This window comes from Peromyscus eremicus, chromosome 3 (assembly GCF_949786415.1).
Source record: "Peromyscus eremicus chromosome 3, PerEre_H2_v1, whole genome shotgun sequence".
In the NCBI taxonomy this organism is placed as follows: domain Eukaryota; kingdom Metazoa; phylum Chordata; class Mammalia; order Rodentia; family Cricetidae; genus Peromyscus; species Peromyscus eremicus.
In genome coordinates this window covers 154,283,092-154,306,607 of record NC_081418.1, presented here as the reverse complement: position 1 = coordinate 154,306,607, position 23,516 = coordinate 154,283,092, and the positions used below count along the sequence as shown (strand labels likewise).

The window sequence follows — 23,516 nt, the reverse complement described above, 5'->3', positions numbered from 1 at the left end:
GAGCGGCTGCTCCGCGCCTTCTTCCCAGTCGGTGTTCCTAAAGGCGGGTTCCACCCGAGCCTTCGGGTCGGCAATTCTCCTCCAACCCCCTCCAAGTCCCCTACCTTTCACAAACAGGAATTGTCACTGCGTGCTCCGGGTCCTCCCCTCTACTCTGGCTGCACCTCACGCATCCCTTCCCGGCCCGGCTGGGTCCCTCCTGAGCCCACCGATTCGTCTTCCCTCCCTTCCCCCAGTCCCTCCAGACTGTTGCGCGCACCCCGGGACAACCCCTCCAAGATCGCCCCGAGCCCAGAGCCCCTGTCCCCCGCCGGGTCCCCGTGGCCCCTGCAGCGCCGCCCAGCGTGGTTCCTGAACCTCTGTCCAAGCGGCTTCAGGGTGGCCCGTCCCTCGGGAGCTGGCCCCGCCCCGGCCCCGCTCCGCCCCCGGCCGCCAAGGCTTGATTGGCCGCGCGCCCCCCTCCCGGGGCTCCTCCCCGCCCCCTCGGTCCGTGGGCACCGCCACCTGGTCCAGAGAGTCCCCCGAGGGGACCTAGAGGCTCCACTCGGGCCGGGCGCGCACTGTGGGGACGAGGAGGGAGCGCGGGCCAGGGAGGAGGAGCGAAGGTGTAGGACAGAACTTCGCCAGGAACAGGAAACCTACGGCACGGCAGGGGCGGCGACGGCGGCGCGGGGCCATCGCGGTGTCCCCAGCAGTGGCCTCGCTGCCGCGCGCCGAGGCTGAGCTGTTCGGACTCCTCGGACCCCACGGGCCTGAGCTCACCCTTGCGCGCAGCGGAGACAACGGGGACGGCCACAGGAGCGTGAAGCAGCATGTCTGACAAAATGTCCAGCTTCCTCTACATTGGGGACATCGTGTCCCTGTACGCGGAGGGCTCGGTCAACGGCTTCATCAGCACCCTGGGGTAAGCAGGACGCGCACTGGGCAGCGCCAGCCGGTCCAGGTCCCTGTCCCTCCCGCGCGGCGTGTCCGGGGTCTACGCCTGGGACAGCCCCGGGTCCCTTAGGTCCCCGCGCGCAGGAAGCCGCGAGCGCTTCTCAGCAACTTCGTAATCTCCAGCCCGAGACACATCCGAGAAGAGGAAGTGGTTCTCACGTCCCAGACAGGCCCCGCGAGGCTGCCTTCCCTGGCGTCTCCTGCCTTGTTTTGATTAAAAAGTCTTCTCCTGTCTTCCCCATAGCGCCCGGCTGGAAAGAGTGGTGGGTTGAAGTCCCTGGCTTTGGCCACGAAAGTAGGCGATGTTGCATAGTGCAAATGTGGCTTTGTCCTGCTCGAGGAGATCACCAGCCCCTCTTCGCTGAAGTAATTTCCTTTTGGCCTTGCCAAGGGAAGACTCACCCCTTTGGCTTTGCCAAAACTGGCCTTATGGGCAGCCGGGGTTCTAGAACTTGGATCTTCTTTTTCCCTTTTCATGCCCTCGGTCCAGTGAAGTGAACTGAAAGGCTCTCGAGATTCGAGTTGGTGTATATGAACTGGAGAAATACATATGTATGTCATACAGAAAACCAGCGTGCTAGTTAAGTAGGGCCTTTTCTGATTTCTAGAAATCTCCTACATGGTGTGCATGCCGATGCACAGTAATTGCGCCTTGCGATATATTTTAGTGCACACGTGGTTTTTGGTTACTTCACGGGTCTTAGCTCTTTAGACTCTAATCAGGGAGACTCGAGGCTGGTGACCGTTTGCTGTTAAGTTTTGGAGTCCTGTTCCCCGGGCTGTGACAGGGTTGCCTGCCTATGCCTTCCTTGGAAGGCACCAGTGGCTCCACAGTTCCTGTTCTTTGTGCATATCCCCACAGATTTCGGAGAGGAAGGCAGGCTTAATTGCATATCTTGTTACTCTGGAGATTGAAGTATGGAAGAACTTAGTGCAAGTGTTTGCTCTGGGTCGAGCTGTTCCTGAGAGAATTCACACTCCAAGTCCAGGTTGGGTCCAGGACAGTGCTTTGCTGAGGAATTCTATCAGACTTGCACTTAAGCCTTGACAGACATGGAAGGTGTCTGCCATTTAGTACCTAAAAGGAGAGGCTCTAGACACAGAAGGGTTGGACTGGAATTCCCACTCTTTGACTTGCAAACCTTATGTCCCTGGGCAGGTTATGAAATCTATCTGGGCGTCCATCTCCTCAGTCTAAAAATGGGACTCACAGTGGTTTCTACACAGGGGTGTGGGGAGCAAAGAGGTAAAGTGCTTAGCATGGCAAGGCTGTAATGACTACATTCACAAGTTAATTAGCTGAGGCGGTAATTATCACCACCTAGACTAGGCAAGAGTTCAAGGTCTAGGACGACTGATTCTGCAGGGTCACTCAGCAAGGGCATGTGTGGGTAATGTAGGAAGCAAATGCTGGAAGGGCTGAGGTGGTCAGCTCCCATGGTCTGGAGTTGTCTCTAGGCATTGTTGAGACCAGGAGAAGTGACCAACTCAAGAAACAGGGCATTTATGTCGAAAGCCGAACTCTACTCCTGCCGTAGACTCCTGCTTTCACATGATAACTTTGGACAGAAAAATCAGCACGAATGCTGTTCCCTCGATGGCATCAAAGGTCCTTACTGTGCTCTGTGTTTCTTGCTGGTGATTTGAAAGTGGAGTTTCTTTAGAACGTGTTCTCAGACTGCATCATTCTCTGTTCATGAAATGATAGTGTTGAGATCACTGGCAAGGCAGAGTCCAAGTTGAAGACAATCTTGACCATGCTGCCCTGGGTGGAGCTTGGTGCTTTGATTGGATATCTGTCTTTTGAAGTAGACTTCTCGGAGGCTCAGGTAGCTCACAGAACTTTAGAGGTCAGCTGTTAGTGTGATTGTCTCCCCCCCACCCCCCCCACTCCTGCACTCCAGTATCTACAGGTTTTCAAAGAGTGGTTACAGAAGTTATTGCTGATGTCCCCTGATACAATTTTCTGGCCCTCGGTGAATAATGTTCAAAGGGCACTCCAGGGCAGCCCAGTAACATGGACTTCAGTGGTTCAAATCTTATGAAGTAATGCAGAGTATACAGGTCCTGTGACATTTTACTCGACAAATACATCTTTATAACTGTGGCAGTAGTTTCTGTTTGGAAGAGCAGGCTATTTCTTTCACATCTAGGAAATACCCAATTGTGTTCAACCTGAAATTTTAATTATCTTATCAATACAAGCAACGTTGTGAGATATGCAAGTAATGTAGAAACTTCAAAGATGCTTCCAGAAAATGCCTGGCACATCCACCGAGGCTTAGATTCTAAGGAAATTATCTCATTGATTTTTATTAATATGTAGTTTCAAAACTAGGAATTCTGTCTTATAAAATAATTTTTTCAAAAATCAGGAGTGAAAAGTGTCAACTATTGAGAAGTAATTACATTTAATTTTGTAATGGCTTAATTAAGGTCCTAGAATGTATGGTCAGTTTCCCATTATTATATCAAAACACCTGAGATTATCAGTTTACAAGGAGGAATCATTTTTGTCCTCACGGGTTCTGTTGTTTTGGGACCACAGTGACACAGTATAGATGGTAGGTGTCTGTAAAGAGGGGGGCAGGGCTAGGGCGTGCTCCCAGTGTGTGTGTGTGTGTGTGTGTGTGTGTGTGTGTGTGTGTGTGGTGGAGGTGAGAGGCTCAGCTGTGTAGTTTTTGTCAGCTTAGGGCAAACTACAGTCACCTAGGAAGAGGCAATATCAGCTGAGGAATTGCCTCTATCAGACTGGTCTGTGGACATGTCTGTAAGGCATTTTTCTTGATTGATGACTTATGTGGGAAAGCCCAGCCCACTGTGGGCGGAGTCAACTCCGGGCAGGTGGTCCTGGGGTACATAAGGCAGCAGGTCAAGCAAGCCAGGGAGAGCCAGGTAGGAAAGAGCGTTTCTGCCTGACTTCTGCTTCAGTTCCTGTCTCCAGGCTTCTGCCTTGAGCCCCTGGCTTAACTTCCCTCCACGATAGACTGTAACCTGTAAGTCACATAAGCCCAAGTTGCTTTTTGGTTAGTGTTTTATCACAGCATCAGAAAAGCAAGCTAAGACAGAGAGGCCTTCCACCTTGGCCCCCTGCTCAGTAGTGACGGGAGCTAAGGACCTGTAACACATGGGTCTTTGGGGACAAACTGGGACAATTATTATTTTGTAGGTTCTTTTTATTGTTTGTTTGTGGCTGTGCATGATTAAATTTTTCAAAGTTTTTTAAAATTAGCTTATAAAGAATTAGGCTTCATTATGATATTTTCCAAATATTTTTGTCTGTTTCTCTTTCCCATTCTTCCCCCTTCCCCTCCCTCCCCTGCGCCTTCCCACCCCTTCCTATCCCACACGTGATCGCTTCATGCATGGTTTCAACATGTAGGACTTGATTTAGCTTGGGGAACAAGCAGGGTGTATGCCCAAGCCAAATAAAATAATTTAAAAAGTTTTTTATCTTATTATTCTGTGTGTACGGGTGTTCTGCCTGCACGTATGTCTGTGTGCCACGTGTGTGCAGTGCCTGCGGAGGTCAGAAGAGGCCGTGGGATCCCCTGGAACTGGAGTTACAGATGGCTGTGAGCTGCCACATGGGTGCTGGAAATCGAGCCCCAGTCTTCTGTGAGAGCCTCCTCTCTGGAGCCTCACAAGTGAAATCTTATGTAGGCCGTGGTTGGAGTGTTCCCCCCTTGTCACAGTGCAACTGTTAGAGATTTTAGGGCTGTAAAGCCAGAGCAGAGCAGTGCTGTTTCCCTGTCTACCTGTTGCCATCTTCACTCACAGGCCTTTGTGTCAAATGCGGAGTAGAAACTCCTCTGTGAGTTTCCTTGCTCCTCCGCTCCTGTGTCTGTTGTCTTGGGTCTGCTGCTAACTGGCACATGACCTTGTTGGTATCATGTATCTCTTTGCGTGTCAGCCTCATGTTCCTGTCTCGGAGAGGAAGGATCGTAGATCCTGTCCTCCCTCTCCTTGGAGATATGATAAAATTGAACACAAGAGACAAATGAAAAGTTTGTGAAACAAAAATGTATGGGGAAAAGCTGTATTTCTGTATACACATTCACAAATTTTCTTCAGTGGCTAAGGAACTGCTGGAGCGAAGTAGACCAGAGTCTAGTTCAATAACCACGGTGTTGCATGTGTTTAACCAACTGCATTTGTTCCACTGTAATATTACAGATTTCAGGGGGTAGCTAGAAATAGGGCGTGAAAGTCTCTGGTTTCCACTTTAGCTTTTCATCCCTCTGACGCTTTCGGAAGCATGGTGGGTTTGCCGATTGGAATCAGTGGGCGGGTGATTAGAGCTGGCTTTACACAGCGAAGATGTTTATTTGCAATTACATTTTGCCTACTCTTAATATTTTACGGTGTAAGTAAGTTTTAAAGGCTGTTGTTTGGCAGTGTTTGCAGTGGGGGCTCACTGCTTTTTTTTTTTTTTTAACACATTGCTCATGGCAGCGCTATGACAAAATGAGTCTCATCAGCTTTTCGGTGTGATTAAAAATACAGTTATGTCTGTGAGTACCTCATGTTGTGTGTATACTCATGCCACATCACACACGTGTGGGGCTGGAGGACAACTTCAGGGATTCAGTTCATTCTTTCCTTGCAGTGTGACAGGTCCCCGGGAGAGAACTCAGCTTGTCATACTGTGAGTGCTGGTAGTCATGAGCCACCGTACGGGTCCTTCAGTGTGGTTTTAAAGTCCCTTGAACATTATGGTTGCAAATATCTATGTTTCTTCCAGTTTTCCTTTGAGTGGTATTTATACTTTGGAGACAGGGTTTCTCTGTGTAGCCCTGGCTGTACTAGAACCTGCTTTGTAGACTAGGCTGGCCTTGAACTCACAGAGATCTGCCTGCTTCTGCCTCTCAAGTGCCGGGATTAAAGGCTTGTGCCACCACACCCAGCTGATGTTTCTTAATATAAGTTTTTATCTAATGATCTGTTTAGGATACCTTTGTATTGACTTATGGAAAAGCTACCTTATATCCTAGATGGTGTATATATTTCGAATGAGCTGATTTTTTTTAGTGATGTATTTTAGAGTTACCGTTTTCTCTTTGTTTGTTTCTCCTCCTCTTCCTCCTCCTCCTCCTCTTCCTTTTCCTCCTCCTTCTCCTTATCCTGGCAAGGAGGGATTGAGAATATACTGTGTAGTTTCCAGTGCAGGTTAACTGGTCCCCTGTTTTCCCATTTTTTTCTATTATAAGCCCTGCTCTCCCCATGTTGATGCCACAGTTCCTAGTAGATATCCATGTTTCTGACTGCATTCATAGTCAGGTGCTCTGAAGGTGGGGGCTGAGCAGAGTGGGGTGGTGGGATGGCCGTGGGGATGGGGGGGCAGAGTGGGGTGGTGGGATGGTGGGGTGGTAGAACCAGCTTCAGGTTTGTCCTTCCTTCTCTGCCCATTCACATGGTTCCTGATTAGGATGTGAAAAGTTGTGTGTGTGTGTGTGTGTGTGTGTGTGTGTGTGTGTGTGTGTGTTGTGTGTATGTGTGTGTGTGTGTGTGTGTGCATTTCAGCCATTGTTATCCTACCGAGAACCTAGAATACCAGATCAGTTATGGACATAGTTGTAGCCACACATTAAGGTCTTAGAAAGCAGCTGGGTGACCAGTAGTTGGCACTCTGACCTCAGCCAATCCTAGTAGTCTCTTAGAGTGACAAAAGACTGGGGTCCTTATTTTCACCTCTTGCTTGATTTTGGCCACCTCAATCAACATTTCTCTTCCTTTGTTTTGTGCCCAGTGATGGACATGAGATGGGTCACAGCGGCTCCAACTCTGACTTGATTCCTCCAAGAGTTGCTTGAAAATGGAGAGTATGTTGTTCTATCCATGGCCCCTGGCACTTCTATTTCTTGGTTTAATTTTTCTTTGTTGTTGTTTTGTTTTTAATGCTGTAGAGATGGGGTCTCATTCGGGGTCTCAGGCTGGCCTCTGCTTCGACAGTGACTCACCCAGCTCTGCCTCCCAAGTGCCGGGATGAAAGCAAGAGCCATCATGTCCTACACAATTTTTCTTTTGTCTGTGAAGCATTCTTTTTTGCTATTCAAAGATGTGTAGGTTTGATTCGTTTCTTTTAAAAATTTTAACTGTTTATAATTTAAAAAACTGTTTTCTTAACAGGACTGTGAGCGCTAGGCCTTGTTCTTTGCTACAAATATGCAGATAACCTGGCTTTTCTCAATGCACCTTTAAAGATGAAAACAATTTTTTGTATGTATTTATTTTTTATGTATGTGTGAATGCCTATATATGTGTCTGTGCACCATGTGCATGTCCAACGCCAGTAGAGACCAGAAGAGGGCATCAGATCTCCAGGAACTGGAGTTTTGGATGGTTGTGAACCACCATGTGGGTGTTGGGAACTGAACCTGGATCCTCTGAAAGAGCATCCAGTGCTCTAACCACTGAGCAACCTCTCTAGCCCTGGATGCTGTCTTAAACCCAGAGGTCTCTTCGTGGCTCACGTGCAGCTTCCAGACTCTTGCTTGCATCAGGAGCTCAGAGGGTCAACATGCCCAACCTCTGGCTGGAGAGAGAAGACATCAGAGGTTTCCTCTTATCAGAGCCTGAGGACCTCTGAGCTCTCCCTCCCTCCGTTGCTCCCTGTGGACTGTTCCTGCGTAACTGGGGAGGAAATAGCAGAGAGAACGTAGACAGGAGATGATGGACCTAAGCTCACACACTACATCACAGACACAGGGCATGTCATCATCGATGGATGTAAAGAAATAACCACAAATTTATATGACAGGTTCACAGGGCAAACTGTAACTGGCAATCTCACTTAGTTAATTAATAATTAATACATTTTTTTTGAGACAGAGTCTGTATAGTCTCTAAGGATTCTTTAGTTTCTTAGTTCTCTTAATGGACAGTACTTACTTTGAAAATATAAATAAAGCATTTTCCCAGTCACAATCAGTAGAGGAAAAACCTCAAATTAGGGAACACAACCATGGTTATTATTCAAGCTTGAATCTTAGTTGCTATTAATGTTTTAAGGTGTAGCATGGAAAATGTTTGTCTGACCAGAAACGCTGAGCAGTTATGATGTCTGATTTATTTTATTAAAGTGACTGTGCAGTCTGCCTTGTTTTCAAAGCCTGTTTCTGCACGTAAGACATACATACGCATCTGGGCATGGCTCATTGGTTGTGTTAGTAATTGTCACGCTAAGCACAAGACTGCTGTTGACTGAACCAGCGTCTACAGCTTCAGTTTGTGGGAGGGTCTTGTTGGTATGTGACTGGAATAAACCAGGAGTGTTTTAGCTGACTGTTTTTAAAATGGAGGAGTGAGTGTTCTCCAAATTATAATCAATAATTTATTAAGAATAGCTGTTACATAGTTAGAGCATTACCTGTCTACAGATCTTCGATCTTAAATTGAGGATGAGTTAAAATAACAGGCTGTTCAGAATGAAAAAAATCTTTAATAATAAAATTGGAAATGTGCTGTCATGAACCAAGTTCCTGTGACTGCTCTCATAAAGTGATTAATGCTGAAGTGGCCTGTGGATTTGTTGATTGGCTTCATTCATTGTCATTGAGCCTTCATGACTGGCTAGGCTTTCATACTGAAGAGGTGGTGTAAACCCTTATCCTAAAAGCTGGCTTCCCTTTGAGAACTTGTAGTTTGACATTTGAGGGGGAATCTGTGAGGACATAAACACACCCAACACCTTTGTCTTCAAGACTAGAAATCAACAGGTTCTTTTGTGTCTTTTGAAGCCCAGTACCAGACAATTTCTGAGACAGAATCAGAACTCTATGAAGCCTAGCAGGTATTTAATGAATAGCTGTGGATGGATTTAGTGATTAGCAATGGAGATGAGCTATGAAGAGCCCTGTCAAGTAGTTCCTTCCAAATGCCATGAGAAGGCTAGGAACTATGTCACAGGGAATTGGGAGAACCACATTTCTTCCTGTCGTGCTGGTCTGACCCAGTTGAGGGGTCTCCAAGGAGGAGGTACAATGTGAGCTCAACTTTGCAGGCTTATCAGGATGGATGGGCATTTATGTCCTTGTGACATCCACAGTCAATGGCACATTCTTGACATTGTCTTGTTTCATTTTCCAAAAATCAGTGAACATTTGCTATTCATTTTAATAGCTCAAAACTTCCAAAGCAGATATTTTATGTTGTTGAGACCAGCAGAGGTGGCAAAATAATTTGAAAATTCTTTCTTTCTTTTTTTTTTTTTGAAGACAGGGTTTCTCCATGTAGTTTTGGTGCCTGTCCTGGATCTCGCTCTGTAGACCAGGCTGGCCTCAAACTCACAGAGATTGGCCTGGCTCTGCCTTCCAAGCGCTGTGATTAAAGACATGCGCCACCACCACCCTGCTGAAAATGTTTTTCATGTTTCACCTGATAGATAAGTTTGAGCTTGGTTCAGACCCTCCGTGACTGTCATGACACCTTCTGGACACTGAAGTATGCTCTGGGTTTATAGACATCTATGGCTATGACACCAGGACCTGGGAGCCTGGTCAGGAAGGAAGTCACAATGACCTGGGGTGCTTTTAGACCGAGTACCCACCCTGTGGATTCCAGCCTTCTACGAAGTTCCCCCAGATCCCCAACTCCAGGTTTGCACAGCTGTTGTTTTCCCTATAAATTGCCTCTTATTAATTGTTTCCAGCTTCTCTGGAAGCTTTGGAAAAAAGAATTTTCATCTAAAATGATTTTTTTTTTAAAGGTAGGGCCTCATACTGTAGCCCAGGCTGGGCTGGGATGCAATACATAATGCAGTCTGTCCTTAAACTTGTAGTCATCCTCCTGAGTGCTGGAATTATAGGCGTGTACCGCCACACCTGATTTAACGTCCTTTGTAATTGCTTTTAACTCACAGTTCCCCTGCCCCTCTTCTTCCTGCTTGATTTTGCTGTTTTAAAGAGAGATGAAGGTCACGGATTCGCATGAATGCCTGGGAGGGCGAGGGAAGTTGGCACAGTGCAATCTAAGCTCATATCTAAATTCTTAGAATTCAGACACACGTTCCTGAGGTCCTATCTAAAGTAAGATGTTTGTCACTGTTAAGGTATCACCAGAAACAATCAGTCTGTGCTGATTATCGAGTGCAAGACTGTTATTACAGACAGTTGTCATTAAAGGAATCTGCGGTGGAACCCCAGAGAGGTCTCTTGGAGACCTCGAGGCTGCTTGCAAAGCCGTCACCAAGAGCTCTTCCTGCACAGCATCTCCTGCCAAAAACAGGACAACTGAGCACTGTGCTCGGAGTGCGTATGTATCCTCAGGGCTCAATAGAAAGAGGCCCAAGGATCAAATAATAAACAAAATCTATTGAAAGACTGCAACCTTAAACAAGCCTGAATGTCCGTTAGCCTGGATAAACTGGCACATTGAAGTGTCCCATTTCCAAGGTTTCAGAGAGTGAGGTGCCTCCAGTTCCTGTTCACATTTAACTAAGTCATCCGCACACCTTGCGGTGAATTGTCTTGATAACCATGTGTAACAGCTGACAAGGACCCCTGGCATCCCGGCTCTCACTGTCTGATCTTAAAGACCCGAAGGAGCCTGCCCATCACACTGCCCTCAATGCTGCCCACTGGATAAAGCTGGAGCACTGGGTGACTGGCTCAAGTGAGGCTCTTTGTTGGATAAACAGAAACCATCCCTGGCCAGCTCAAGGGCAGGAAACGCCTTCAAGGACATTTAAGAAACTCAAGGCAGTTGAAGGTAGGACTCTGAGTGAGCCATACAGAGGCAGACAAGCATGTTACAGGGCTCTGAAGAGCGGGACCTTCTCGCTGGATACCATCGTGACCATGCACAGGGTCCAGCAGTTCCTGTATTCTCTGTATCTCATATTAATTTTTTAGATTACGGAGTGGTGGAATTCATTCCCACTTGGACTAGGTGGCAGTCATTACTTGTGATGGCGAATCTTGGTTGTCAACTTGACATACCTTAGAAGATCAAAGAATTGCTACCATCGGATTGGCTTGTGGGCATGACAATGGAGTCTTTTTTAAAAAATTGATAACAGATATGAGAATGCCCAGCTCACTGTGGGATGAGCCATCTCTAGGCAGGTAGGCTTGGCCTGTACATAATGAAGCTGAACTATGAGCCTGGTTTCTGCTTCAAGTATTTGTCGTGAGCTCCTGCCCAGACCTCCCTTGATGGTGGACTGTCACCTGTAAACCAAGCAAACCCTTTCCTCTCTGGGCTGTTTTTGGTCATGGTGTTTATCACAACAACAGAAAGAGCTAGTTAGAACATGACATGCTCAGGAAGGCAAGTGGCAGTGCACAGATCTGGCTACCAGGGAAATCACCGAGCTAGACTGGGCTTTCTGCTACCCCTAGGGCAGTGTAGTGTGAGCCACAGTGGGAAAGGAACTTGGCCTGAGTGAAATGCCACAACTTGTTGCAAGGAAATCCTTAGTAAATGTGTAGGCCTTTTGAAGTAAATTGTGATATAGTACATATACTATATTGTTTGATATCTTGGCTGCCTTAAGTGTGTAGTCAACTCAGGGGCAGCAAGAGCATCCACAGTGTAGGCAGCCAGTACTTCTGCATGTCAGAAACACCGTGCCATTCAGGCACAGGTCTCCATCCTTTTTGTGGTTCTTGGTGACTTCTGACCTCTTTTCTGTCTCTATGAATTTGCCTATTCCAGGTACGTCCTGGAGGTGGATTGTGTAGTAGCCCTTTGGTGACTGGCTTACTCATGTCATAAGTCACTAACTGAACAAATGTGTGTTACATTGGGATGTATGCATTTTGAGGTAGCCAAGTGGCTATCAATACCAGCCTGGGAAAAACATCAGTGTAATTGTTCTTATGAAATCTTTGCGATCCACAGACTCTCTTAAAAGTAGGGGAGTTCTCACAGTATCTAGTGCTAGTCCATCTTGCTGTTAGAGGTTCTTTAAAAAGCCAACCCACGACAAAACTTACATCAGAAAAAGTTGATATTTTGCATGTTCAGTTTTGTTTCTACAAGCTTAAAGAGTGAATTTGCAAGCACCCCCAAGACTACTTCTTAACTAAGATTAGCTCTTTGTCTTAGTGGATAATGCAGAATCCTCCCAGGAACAGATTTTTGTGCTTGAACTCGTCCAGGAAGAACTTCCTGAAACAAACCCAGAGAACAGTTTAGGTGTTAACATGCAACTCTAGAAAAAAATAGTAGGATGTGTTTCACTTTGTAACCTTTAAAAGATTAAAAAAAAATGGTGAATGAGAGGCATTTAAATATTTAAATTTAAACGGAAAGAGAACAAATAGCTAGTATTTTTATTTTTTAAAAAATTAATTTTGATTATATCCATTGATGTGTTTGGCTCATGTCTAAGAATTTGAAATTCACTAGCATCATATTGACTCATGTTCTTAAAGCCTCTTGATTCAGTACACAGATTAGTTATTACATACATGTAAAAGAGAGATGAAAGGAAGAAAATATACAAGCTGTAAAACAATTTGAAAACTAAAGCAGTATTATTAATTGCCTGGTTCTAGCATATAATACTCTAATATTAACTTTTTGATTTTTCGAAACAGAGTTTCTCTGTGTAGTTTTGGTGCCTGTCCTGGATCTCGCTCTGTAGACCAGGCTGGCCTTGAACTCACAGAGATCTGACTGGCTCTGCCTCTCAAGTGCTGGGATTAAAGGCATGTGCCACTGCCACCTGGCTCTAATACTAACTTCTTTTTTTTTTTTTTTTTTTTTTTTGGTTTTTCGAGACAGGGTTTCTCTGTGTAGCTTTGCGCCTTTCCTGGAACTCACTTGGTAGTCCAGGCTGGCCTCGAACTCACAGAGATCCGCCTGGCTCTGCCTCCCAAGTGCTGGGATTAAAGGTGTGCGCCACCACCGCCCGGCTAATACTAACTTCTTAATAATAGAAATGTAAATTTACTTGTCAGGTGTGGTGGCACACACCTTTAATCCCAGCACTTGAGAGGCAGAGACAGGCGGACCTCTGTGAGTTCGAAGCCAGCTGGTCTACAGAGTGAGTTCCAGGACAGCCAGGACTACTTAGAGAGACATGTCTCAAACAAATAAACAAACAAACAAACAAAAAATGTAAGTTTGAGATGAAAGGCATTAATATTATGGGAGTTTTGTTACATTTCTGGAATGTTCAAATTTACTTAAAAATATTATACTTTGTAAGCTGGGCATGGTAGTGCATGCCTTTAATCCCAGCACTCGGGAGGCAGAGGCAAACAGATATCTGTGAGTTCGAGACTAGCCTGACCTACGGAGCAAGATCCAGGACAGGCACCAAAACTACACAGAGAAACCCTGTCTCAAAAAACCAAACCAAACCAAACCAAACCAAAACAAAACAAAACAAAAAAAGTTGTACCTTGTAAAGACAGCAACTTAAAAAAAAAAAATCATTTTACCAGGTCCCGCACTGCAAAGCGGCAATCCAAAGTAAGTTAATGATTTAAAGACTGGTCTCTTGTGTTTAGAGAGCATTCAAGGTCATTGCTAATGTCAGGGACATGACCACTTAAACATTTGCACTGCAGGCTGAGTTTTTGGCTTTGGCTGTGTTTTCTAAGAGAGCGATTTCAGGTCTGGATCTTTGCGGCAGGTGGAGAAGGCAGTTGAAGGGGTTGGATTTTGTCATTCTTAGGATGCTCCACAGTGACTTGGAGTGACAGACTGTAAGAGACGTTCATTTTAAGTCAAACCGAGTGTCAAAGCGGGAGGCTCAGAATCAGCAGCTGTTCAGGTCAAGTGTCAGAGAGGGTTTTGACAGGCGGAATTTCTTTGGCAGTGGACACCCATAAGGTTGGTTCATAAACACTTTCTGAAGAATGGATCATGCCCTAAGTTTGATCCTCAGCACTGGAAAAATAAAAAAGACAAAAAGGAGAGCTTAGCATCTCTTAGAGATAACTTCGAAACAGGAGTTATAATAGGCACCCTTTTGTTATTTAAAATATTTGTGTGTGTGCCTCTGCACACACGTGTTGGTGTGGAGGCCGAGGTGAGCCTCAAGTGTGCTGTTGACCTTGTCTCTGGCACCCGGGGCTTGCTGTCTAGGCTGCCCGGCTGACTTTGAACTCAGTTCCTGATGCTTATGTGACAAGAACTTTGCCCACTGACCTATTTCTCCAGCCATAGTCTAAGAGATCTAAAGAAATATCAACAGCATCTTAGAATTCGAAACATATGTAACAAAATACTTGTTAATATCAGGTCCATCTGGTTATTCCTACCAATTCCTTTTTCCCTTCTTTCTTCCTAGCAGACTTGGATTTGTAGGTGGTTAGGATAAAGACCGCATTACTCTCCCATTCTGTCCCCTCCTCCCCTTTTCCCCACAGCTGGCTGTGGCCACAGACTACATTTCAGAGGAAGAGGAAGCCCTGTAAGGAAGGCTTAGTGCCTCTCTCTGAACAGGTGTTGGCAACATGAGCGTGGGAAGGAGGCATCCTGGGCCACAGAGATGAGGCCACTACAGCTATACTAGAAATCTCACCAAGGCTCCAGGAAGTGAACCTGTTCTCCAGATGCCCTTAATCCCGTCTCTCCTGTATTCACCCGAGAAAAGGTGGCGTACAATGGGTGGTCAATGGCCAGAGTGCGCCTTCTGCGTCAGCTGTAGATGGGTTTGGTCTAGTGGCTGAGAAGGCTGGGATGTGAGAAGAGGAAATGGTGTGTGTGTGTGTGCGTGTGTGATATAACATGACAACCTGAACTGCTTGCCACAGAGGCGCAGCAGGGACACCTCCTCTGCTCTGTGCTTCCCTTTAGATCTAGGAGAAACCAGGAATTTGGCCGTCCACCACTGTTTCTGAGGCTTTATTACTCTGAAGACTAAACATGCAGATTTGAATAAAATTTTTCATTTGCTCACGTCTAGACAAAATGTCGTCAGTTCTCAGTTTAACTCCATGTTCCATGCTCTCATGCTCACTCAGGTACACCACCTGATTTTCTTTTTAGTTGCATGGGCATTCTGAGCTTCACAGGACGTTCCCTCACGTTTTCCAGACTGTCTGGTCAGTTTCCTTTCTCACCTGCATGCCTGTCATCTGTTCTTCATTCAGATGTCACCTGTGACTTGTTTCTGGTCTCCAGACTGTGTGAGGACAGACTCTAAGTGTATCACAGTTGTGGTTTTAATTTTGATTTTTTTCTCTTTTTCTGGTGTGCTGTATGCGTGTGTACATGTTCATGTGTGTGTGCGTATGTTTTTGTGTTGAGGGTATGATTTTGTGTTGAGGCCAGAGACAGCTGTTAAGAGTATTTCCTCAATGACTCTCCATCTCAGTGTTTGAGATGGAGCCTCTCACTGCTCCTGGAGCTTGGTAATTGGCTAGACCAGCTGCCCAGTGAATTCCAGGCATCCTCCTGCCTCCACCTTCCCAGTGCTGGGGTTACTGGCAGCCACGCCTGGGTTTTTATGTGGCTTCCGGATCTTCAGACTCAGGCCCTCCCTCCCGCTTGCATGGAAGCCCTTTACCTGCGGAGCTGTCTTCCCAGGCTTGATTCTGTCTCTGTGAGTCCTGGGTTGTCCTCATTTAGATGTAAACACCAAGGCAGAGAGTCTAAGTTTGGTTTGTTGTAGATATGTCCCCAGGGCCCTGTGCAGCATCCATCAGATAGAACTTATCCAAGAAATACATTGAATCAACGCCCGGCAGCTGTAACATATGATCTCGACTTTTGCGTTAGACAAACCTGGTTTCAAATGGTGTCTCCACTTATTCTCACAGCATAATCCTCGGAAGTGAAGTAACCCTGACTCCTAGATTTCTTTATCTGTAAAATGGGATGCTAGTCCTATCAGGAGATCAGTATCTCGTCTTGCTATGAGGTCAGTGACATCCACACACGTAAAACAGGTCTATAGCACCAGGCACCTGAACCACGAAGTAAGTGCATGCTGTCTTTCAGCCTCTGTAAGATCACATGGAAAGGAGTCATCATGAATTCCTCTGCAGCAGCTGAGCTGAGCTCATGCTCCAGGGTGCTGGAAGGAGTGCCCTATCGTGAGCTGGTGTTTACCTAGCTGTTCAAAGTCACGCTGCCTTATCAATTATTTGTTTTGGTTTTGATCTCTTTTTCTTCCTTATGCCGCCAGTGTGCATTTCTAAGTTGCGAGTGCTTGGGTTTATCTTTCAGTTCTGGTTTGATGCATATTGTCCTCCGATGTACTGCAAACACCTGGATTGTATGAGTGTGAATAATCACTTCGCTTGCTGTGTGCACACTGCCGTATGCTCACATCACATTTATGGCTAGAATTGCAAAGTTTTGTTACATTTTAAAGCTAATGTTTTTTACTTGCTAATATTTCCCCCTACTAGAGTATAGTAACAAAGGAAATATTTTTATTGTTTTATCCTTCTATTTGTAATTATTGTGCGGGTGAGTGGGTGTGGCATAGCACATGTGTAGAGGTCAGAGAACAACCTTGTGGAGTCATTTTTCTCTTTCTACCTTTGTGTGGCTTTGGGGCTTGAGATCTGGCAGCCAGCCTTTCACAAGTGCCATTACTCACTGAACCATCTGGTTGTCCCTGTTTTGTTTTATTTATTGAGACAAAATGCACTTATTTATAGCTATCAGGATAAAAATTTTCACACACACACACACACACACACACACACACACACACACACACACACACACCGTATCTCTGAGCTTTTGGCTTGGCCAAGAATTGAGAGTTCTGATCAAACTCCTGCTCCTTTTAGGGATGAGCAAAACCATTTATTTATGTAAGATAATTAGCCAGTTTACAAACCAATATATTTGTTTAGGAAAAAGCATGTCAAGTTTTAATTAGCAACTAATCAAATTATAATACTTCTCTTGGAAACACTAGTGATTTTAGACAAAATCTCAGACTGATGAGTGCCTGAAGCCCTAGAAACAGTACGCACACAGTATGTACAGTCACACAGTGACCTCTGCTGCGGTGGCTTAGACAGGGTCCCATCTTTTAGCCTAACACTGAGGCAGGAGGGTGAGCTGCTGGGGTTACAATAGGGTGCCATCACCCGCCGCCGAGTGGGAGAAGAGCTCTTCTTCCTGTAGTCAGGCCTCGGTGGCCCCAAGGAGGGACTCAGGTGCTGAGCAAGCAGTGGTAACACCACACCCTCAGCCCCTCGCCCTCAGAAGACTGAGTTCTCTAGGTCCTCAGGAAACTGGCGGAGCCACTAACTACCCAGTTCTTAGAGTTCTCCTGAAGGTCGCTGCCCACGAGGTCTGTTCTAGACCTGCTTTAGGAGCCAACTCCTGATGGGAGAGCGAGTGGTCTGAGACTTGACATCTCAGCCCATGGGAAGCCTCAGTGGTCTGTTGGGTCTTTGCTTTGTCTTCAGCTAGTGAAGACACTCAGGGACTCAGCTGCTGAGGGCTGCAGAGGGAACCCAATGGTGTGCTGTCGGTCAGTGATGTTGACGCCTCACTCTTAAAGTGGAAAGAGTTCGAGAAACAGTGTTTTCCTAAAAGCATATTGTTGATTAAGCATTTAATTATCTGTGTGTGTGTGTATGTGTGCACGCTATGAAGCAGGGACTGACCGCTTTGCCTATGTCTTCCCTTTCTCTTCAGCTCATCATAGTAACCTGAAGCTCTTTCCTGCTCATCTAGAATCTAAATTTCACGAGCATGGCAGTGGGTTGTCTGTGGCCAGTCACCCTGTAGGAGCTTAAGTGTTGACAGAAGCCTTGCTAAGTAGCCTAAGTTTCCTTTAGCGGACTTGGGATTTAAAAAACATTTTAAATTACGCATTTTTTTTTGAGAATTTCACACATAAGTGCTACATTTACATAATAATTTCTACCCTTCCTTCTCCCCACTCCCATGTCCCTCTCAAATTCATGACCTCTTCTTTTTTAATTAGTCTTGGAACTTTGAGATGGTGACCGGAAGCTTCTGCAGGAAATGCTTGGTGTCCCCTCACTCGGGGTTGCATTCCCTGGATTTCTGGGTATCTAGATTTAGACACATAGACACAGTGTGAGTTTCTTTTTGGTCTTCTCTGACTCCTGGGCTTTGAAGACATAGCTGGGCCAGTTTCTGTTTTCGTTTAATATTTATTTATTTTATTTTATTTTTAACAAGCAGTGAAGTTTAAGGTTGTTTACCTCATTTCCTCTCTTTATTTCTTGCTTTAAATGGGGAAATAAAGGAGACTGAGTGATGCCCATGTGCCATGATTGCAGTGTAGTTTGAAAGTAGCTACCTAAAACAAGCTAGTTTTGTAGCTAGGCGTTAGAGAGATGGCTGAGCAATTAAGAGCTCAGGCTGCTCTTGCAGAGAACCCAGGTTCAGTTCCCAGCACCCACATGACAGCTCACAACCACCTGTAACTTTAGTTCCAGGGATCCAATGCCTTCTTTTGGCCTCCCAGCACATACATGCTACATATACATGTCAGCAGGTGAGCACTCATACACTTAATAAAACAAGTACAATTTTAATGTGTAGATAGCTGATTATTTCTGCTTTCCAAATATATTCCTGTATCAATAAACACAATGTAAAATCAAGGACTTAAGGGCTGGAGAGATGGCTCAGCAGGTGGTGAGGCCGGGGCCGGTGGTGGCGCACCACACGCAAGCCTTTAGTCCCAGCACTCGGGAGGCAGAGGCAGGCGGATCTCTGTGAGTCTGAGTCCAGCCTGGTCTACAAAGGGAGTTCCAGAACAGCCAGAGCCGTTAAACAGAGATCTCAAAAAAGCAAAAAGCAAACAAACAACAACAACAACAAAAGACAAAAGTGCTTGTCACTCATGTAGAGGACCCGGCTTTGGCAGTTCCTACTCACGCCAGGCAGCTCACAACTGTCCTTAACTCCAGTTCCAGGGGATCTGATGCCCCCTCTGGCTTCTACAGGACCGCAGGCTCATGGTGCATATTCAAAGCAGACAGGGATACATCTGCATAAAAACCTATTTAGAAAATTAAAAGGAGAAAATGCTGGGTGGCCAGGTATATTGGCTCATACTTGAAATAAAGCAGGTAACTGAGGACGTGCTATGTCACTAACTTAACTCTGAACAGCAAAGACATGGCTCTCATGACTGTCCAGCAGATCTGGAAGGAAACGAATCAAGAACAGGGACTTCTGTTGGTGACACTGAGTCCAGAGTGAGCTTTGACACCATGTGTCTCTCACAGGCCTTCCTCTGGCAGAAGCAGAGTGAAGTTGTGAAGGCTTCTTATCCTTCTTGCTGATCCCTGTGCCTCCTGGTGGGAGATGCTACCAGCTTCCACTGTTGGGGCCTTTCAGTGACAAAGTCCTTAGTGTGCCATTTATAGACCCATGGTCGAAGGCTCGTCTGTCTCCTACTGCATATTTTCTCACCTAATTTATAATTAAGGATGGCATTAATGACTTAATACCCAAAGCTAAAACAACTTAAATGAGGAAGGCTGGAAGTATTGGTTTAGCAGAGAGGTAGATTTTGTTGTGAGTTTGGTTGTCCCTGGTGACTGCTTGTGGGATGAGGTGACTGTGGAGGGCTGTCCCTTTTTTAATTAGAACATTGGTGGGAAATCTTCACAATGATAAGGCCAATGAACAGTTGCTCAAAGATGATAGCTTAAAAAATATAATGAGTATATTTAGCTCAAAATCCCCTGAACTATAGGCAACCCATGACTGATGAGAGAGTCAGCCTTGCCCCAGGGTTGAACTCCCTAATTGGTTGTTCAATACAGAGAGGTCAGCCCTGAAACCATATACACACTCAACAAAAACAGTGTTGGCTGGTTGTATTGATATATTTGTACATAGATATCATTTATACATAGGTAATCATAGTAATTGGAGAAGAGGCTATCAATTTGAGAGTGGGGGGTCTTAGAAGGAGTTGGAGGGAAGGGATTTGGAGGGGCTGGGAGGAGGAAAGGGAAGGGAGAAAGGGCTATAATTATGTTTAAATTAAAATTTAAAAAATCCATTGTAAAGAAGGGAATGTGAGGGGTTGGGGAGATGGCTCAGTGGTGAAGTACCTACTGTGCAGGCATGGATAGTGCAAGTGTCCGTAAGCTTAGCACTGGTCTGAGTGGATGTATCAGGTGGAGACAGGAGTCTAACCTAATCAATGAACTTCAGGTTCAGTGAGAGACCCTGCCTCAAAAACACATTGGAGAGCCATTGGAGGAAGACAGGTGATTGGCTTCCACACTTGCAGGTATAGGCCAGAGTGAAACATATGCATGTGTAATCCCACCCCCACCCCCCAGGAAATGTGAAAGCCAGATAAAATGATACGCTTTGTATATTACAAGATTTAGTTATGGAGCACAGATGGTCTCCAGGGATGGTGTTTTCTGCTCATATCTCCAGGGGGTGGAAGATTGTTCTGTCTTGGGGAGAATTAGGAAAACCCTGCTGTGCTGGGTAGTTTTCTGTCAGCTTGACAGAAGGTACCGTTGTCTGAGAGGAGGGAGCCTCAAATGAGACAATGCCTCCATAGGATCGGCTGTGTGCAAGCTGGTGGGGCGTTTTCTTAGTGATTGATGGGTGGGTGGGAGACCATTGTGGGTGGGGCCACCTGAGCTGGTGGTTCTATAAGAAAGCAGGTTGAGTAAGCCATGGGGAACAAACCAGTAAGCAGTGCCCCTCCATGGCCTCTGCTCAGCTCCTGCCTCCAGGTTCCTGCCCTGCTTGAGTTCCTGTCCTGACTTCCTTCAGTGATGATCAGTGATGTGGAAGTGTAAGCCAAACACACCCTGCCCTCCCCAGGTTGCTTTGGTCTTGGTGTTTCATCACAGCAATGGTGACCCTAAGACACTTACGGAATTCAAACGCTGTTATTCCTAGGGAGAGGAGTGAAGGTGTGGTGCTTGTGTGTGTCAGTGAGTTAACTGGTAAGACTGAAGCAGTTCTTATGCACCTTAGATTCCTGGATCTTCAGTTTGAGGTGGTTGTAGTATTAGTTGGCTCTGAAAGTGAGTTTGCCTTTAGGAGCTTAGAAGTAGGAAGTCCACCGGAAGAGCCTCGGAATCTGTGTTTCCCTGAGGCTGTTTTGAAAAGAAGGGAAAGTGGTGTTTCCTGTTTTCTTTCTTAACCAGAGGAATCTGTTTGTAGATGAAAGGAACAAGTGTGGGGTAGAGTCAGCTGCTCCCTCCAGGGACCAGTCTCAGGCCAGAGGGACGCCAGTGCTTCCCTTCACCTTGTCTTCCTAAAACTGTCTTTCTCAGATGTGAAATTCTAAAAGTGAGGTATACAACTTCCAGCAAGCCTTTGTCATGGCCAGGCCAGTCCGGGGCCATCTGGAGTTCTTAACCCTTTCCCTGCTGCACCTTGGCTCTTTAGTTTAGTTTAGTGCAGCCTGTGATCCCAGCCCTTGGGAGGTGGAGGCAGGAGGATCAGGAGTTCAAGGCCAACCTGGCCTGAGCTGCATAAGACCTGTCTCAACTCCCCTCCCCACATAAATAAAAATTAAGAGATCCATATGTTCATATGTAGGGTATGGAGACTTTCAAATAGAGAGAGGAAGAGCATACATAAATCTATCTACAGATGGTGTCAGTGAGCCTTCAGGCCACATGAAGATCTTCTTTCAGGAAGATAGCGGTGTAGCTCCTCCATTCCTTCATCTTCATACACCCATGTAGGCTCCCAAGAGTCCCTGCTCTGTCTTCTCCATACACTCTACCGAAGCACTAACATTCGAGACAGTCTCCCACTTACAAAGGGTTAAGGCAGCCCGTTTTGAGCTGTTAGTTTTACTTTCAGAGGAAAAACCCAGTGAAAGTAGCCAGCTCTGTAATGTACAGTAACAGACAGTGGTGTTTCAGGGCTGTGCCTGTGGAATGGAGGAGCTCCCTCTCTGCTCTTCACTGAGGTCAAAAGATTAAATTTGTGTTAAGAATTGCAAAACTTCAAAAAATAAAATAAAATTCAAGCCCTGTTGACCACAAGGTGTGCTTATGCTCATGACTGCGGCCTCAGAGGCCGGACAGTGTGTGGCTCATAAGCAACACGAGATAATTTTTGTTTTGTTTTGTTTTTGAGACAGTGTCTAATGTAAGCATGTAAGCTCAGACTGTCCTTGGTTGGCGTTGAACTCCTGATCTACCTGCCTTCACCCCCTGGGATTGGAGGCTCACTCCATGAGTTTGGCTTTAGGAACAGCTCGATGCCTTTTGATTCCTTCTGTGTCGATCGGAGGTGTGTCTTGGGGGTGACAGCTTTTCCTTTTTGATCACACGTGACTAAATTTAGTTGTTGGGAATGCTGGAAGTTTGGCGTCTGCACAAGATACACGAGAGTGGGGAGCATCTGCTTCTCTGCTCGACCCTTTCCCGCAGTCCCTAGAAGCGCCCTGGTCTTGGATTGCCTCAGAAACAGTCACCTGCTTTAGCTTTAACGAGGTAGCTTCATCCCGTCCAACTTTCTGGAAACACACGTAGCTTCTTGCGCTGTAATGACTGTGGGAATCACTCTGCAGCTGCCAGAGGTTTTTCTGGCCAGGGAACTTCTCTTGCCAACTATTTTCTCTAAGAATATCTCCCTTTTATGTCTGCTCAGCCAGGAAGTGATAGCTGTGTCTCATGTTCTTGCTGTTTTGAAGACCGCAGTGTGGTTAAGGGAACGGGAGGGGTAGGTGCTGAGCTCCAGACCTAGTCACCAACCACAGTCTCTGAAGGTTTTATAGGATGGAAAGTTCCTGGCTACTTAATGCTCTGCCCTGTTCTGTCCTGGCACTCTTCCTGGCCGGGTGATTTTGGAGGTCCCTTACGTCGTCTGTGTCTAGAATATATGATGTCAAATACATGGTTTTCTCAGGGGTGAGTCTGAATCTTTGTGTCGTTGGCCCCTTGTTTTACCTTTCTTCCTGAGGAGGGAGCCTCAGTTGAGAAAATGCCCCCATAAGATTGGGTTGTAGGCAAGCCTGTAGGGTGTTTTCTTAAGAAGTGATCAATGCAAGGAGGTCCCAGCTCATTGTGGGTCGTGCCAACCCTGGGCAGATGGTCCTATGAGCAGGCCAGGGAAAGCAAGCCAGTAAGCAGCACCCCTCCATGGCCTCTGTATCGGTTTCTGCTTCTGGGTTCCAGCCTGCTTGACTTCCTGCCCTGACTTCCTTCAATGATGGACTGTGATGTAGATGTGTAAGCCAAATAAACCCTTTCCTCCCTGTCTCGATTCTGGTCATGGTGTTTACCATAGGACTAGTAACCCAACTAAGACAGTATGTAGCGTATTAGATTTGTGGCATCTCCATATGTATTTGTTAGTTGTTTCTCCTCCTCTCCCATCCCTCCTCCCTGTCCCCAGCCCACCTTCTGTAGTTCCTCCTCCATCCTAGCTTATTACATGCAATCTTTCGTCCTGTCTGCTCACCTCGCTAGGGCGAGTGCACACGTGGGAATAGACGTGCCAACAGCAGGATGCACACATGCTCAACTTTAATTTTTTTTTAAAAAAATATTTAGTTATTTATGTATATGAGTGTTTGTGTGCATATATATCTGTGTGCCACAAATGTTCCTGGTGCCCTTGTAGGCCAAAAGGGACTCCCTGAGATGGGAGTTACAGACAGTTGTAAGCTGCCATAGAGGTGCTGGACTCAAACCCTAGTTCTCTGTTAAGAGCCAGTGCTTTTAATC

The 23,516-nt window shown here is 46.0% G+C and overlaps 1 protein-coding gene across 1 annotated transcript in view; it reads left to right on the top strand.

The window, feature by feature from the left end:
* The first annotated feature begins 508 nt into the window (after positions 1 to 508).
* Positions 509 to 23,516, top strand: part of Itpr2 (inositol 1,4,5-trisphosphate receptor type 2) — a 429,229-nt gene continuing 406,221 nt past the window's right edge. The window contains exon 1 of the mRNA XM_059256359.1: positions 509 to 904. Within this exon, the coding sequence (XP_059112342.1) occupies positions 813 to 904 (92 nt within the window). The 5' untranslated portion in view covers positions 509 to 812. The remainder of the gene's footprint in view (positions 905 to 23,516) is intronic.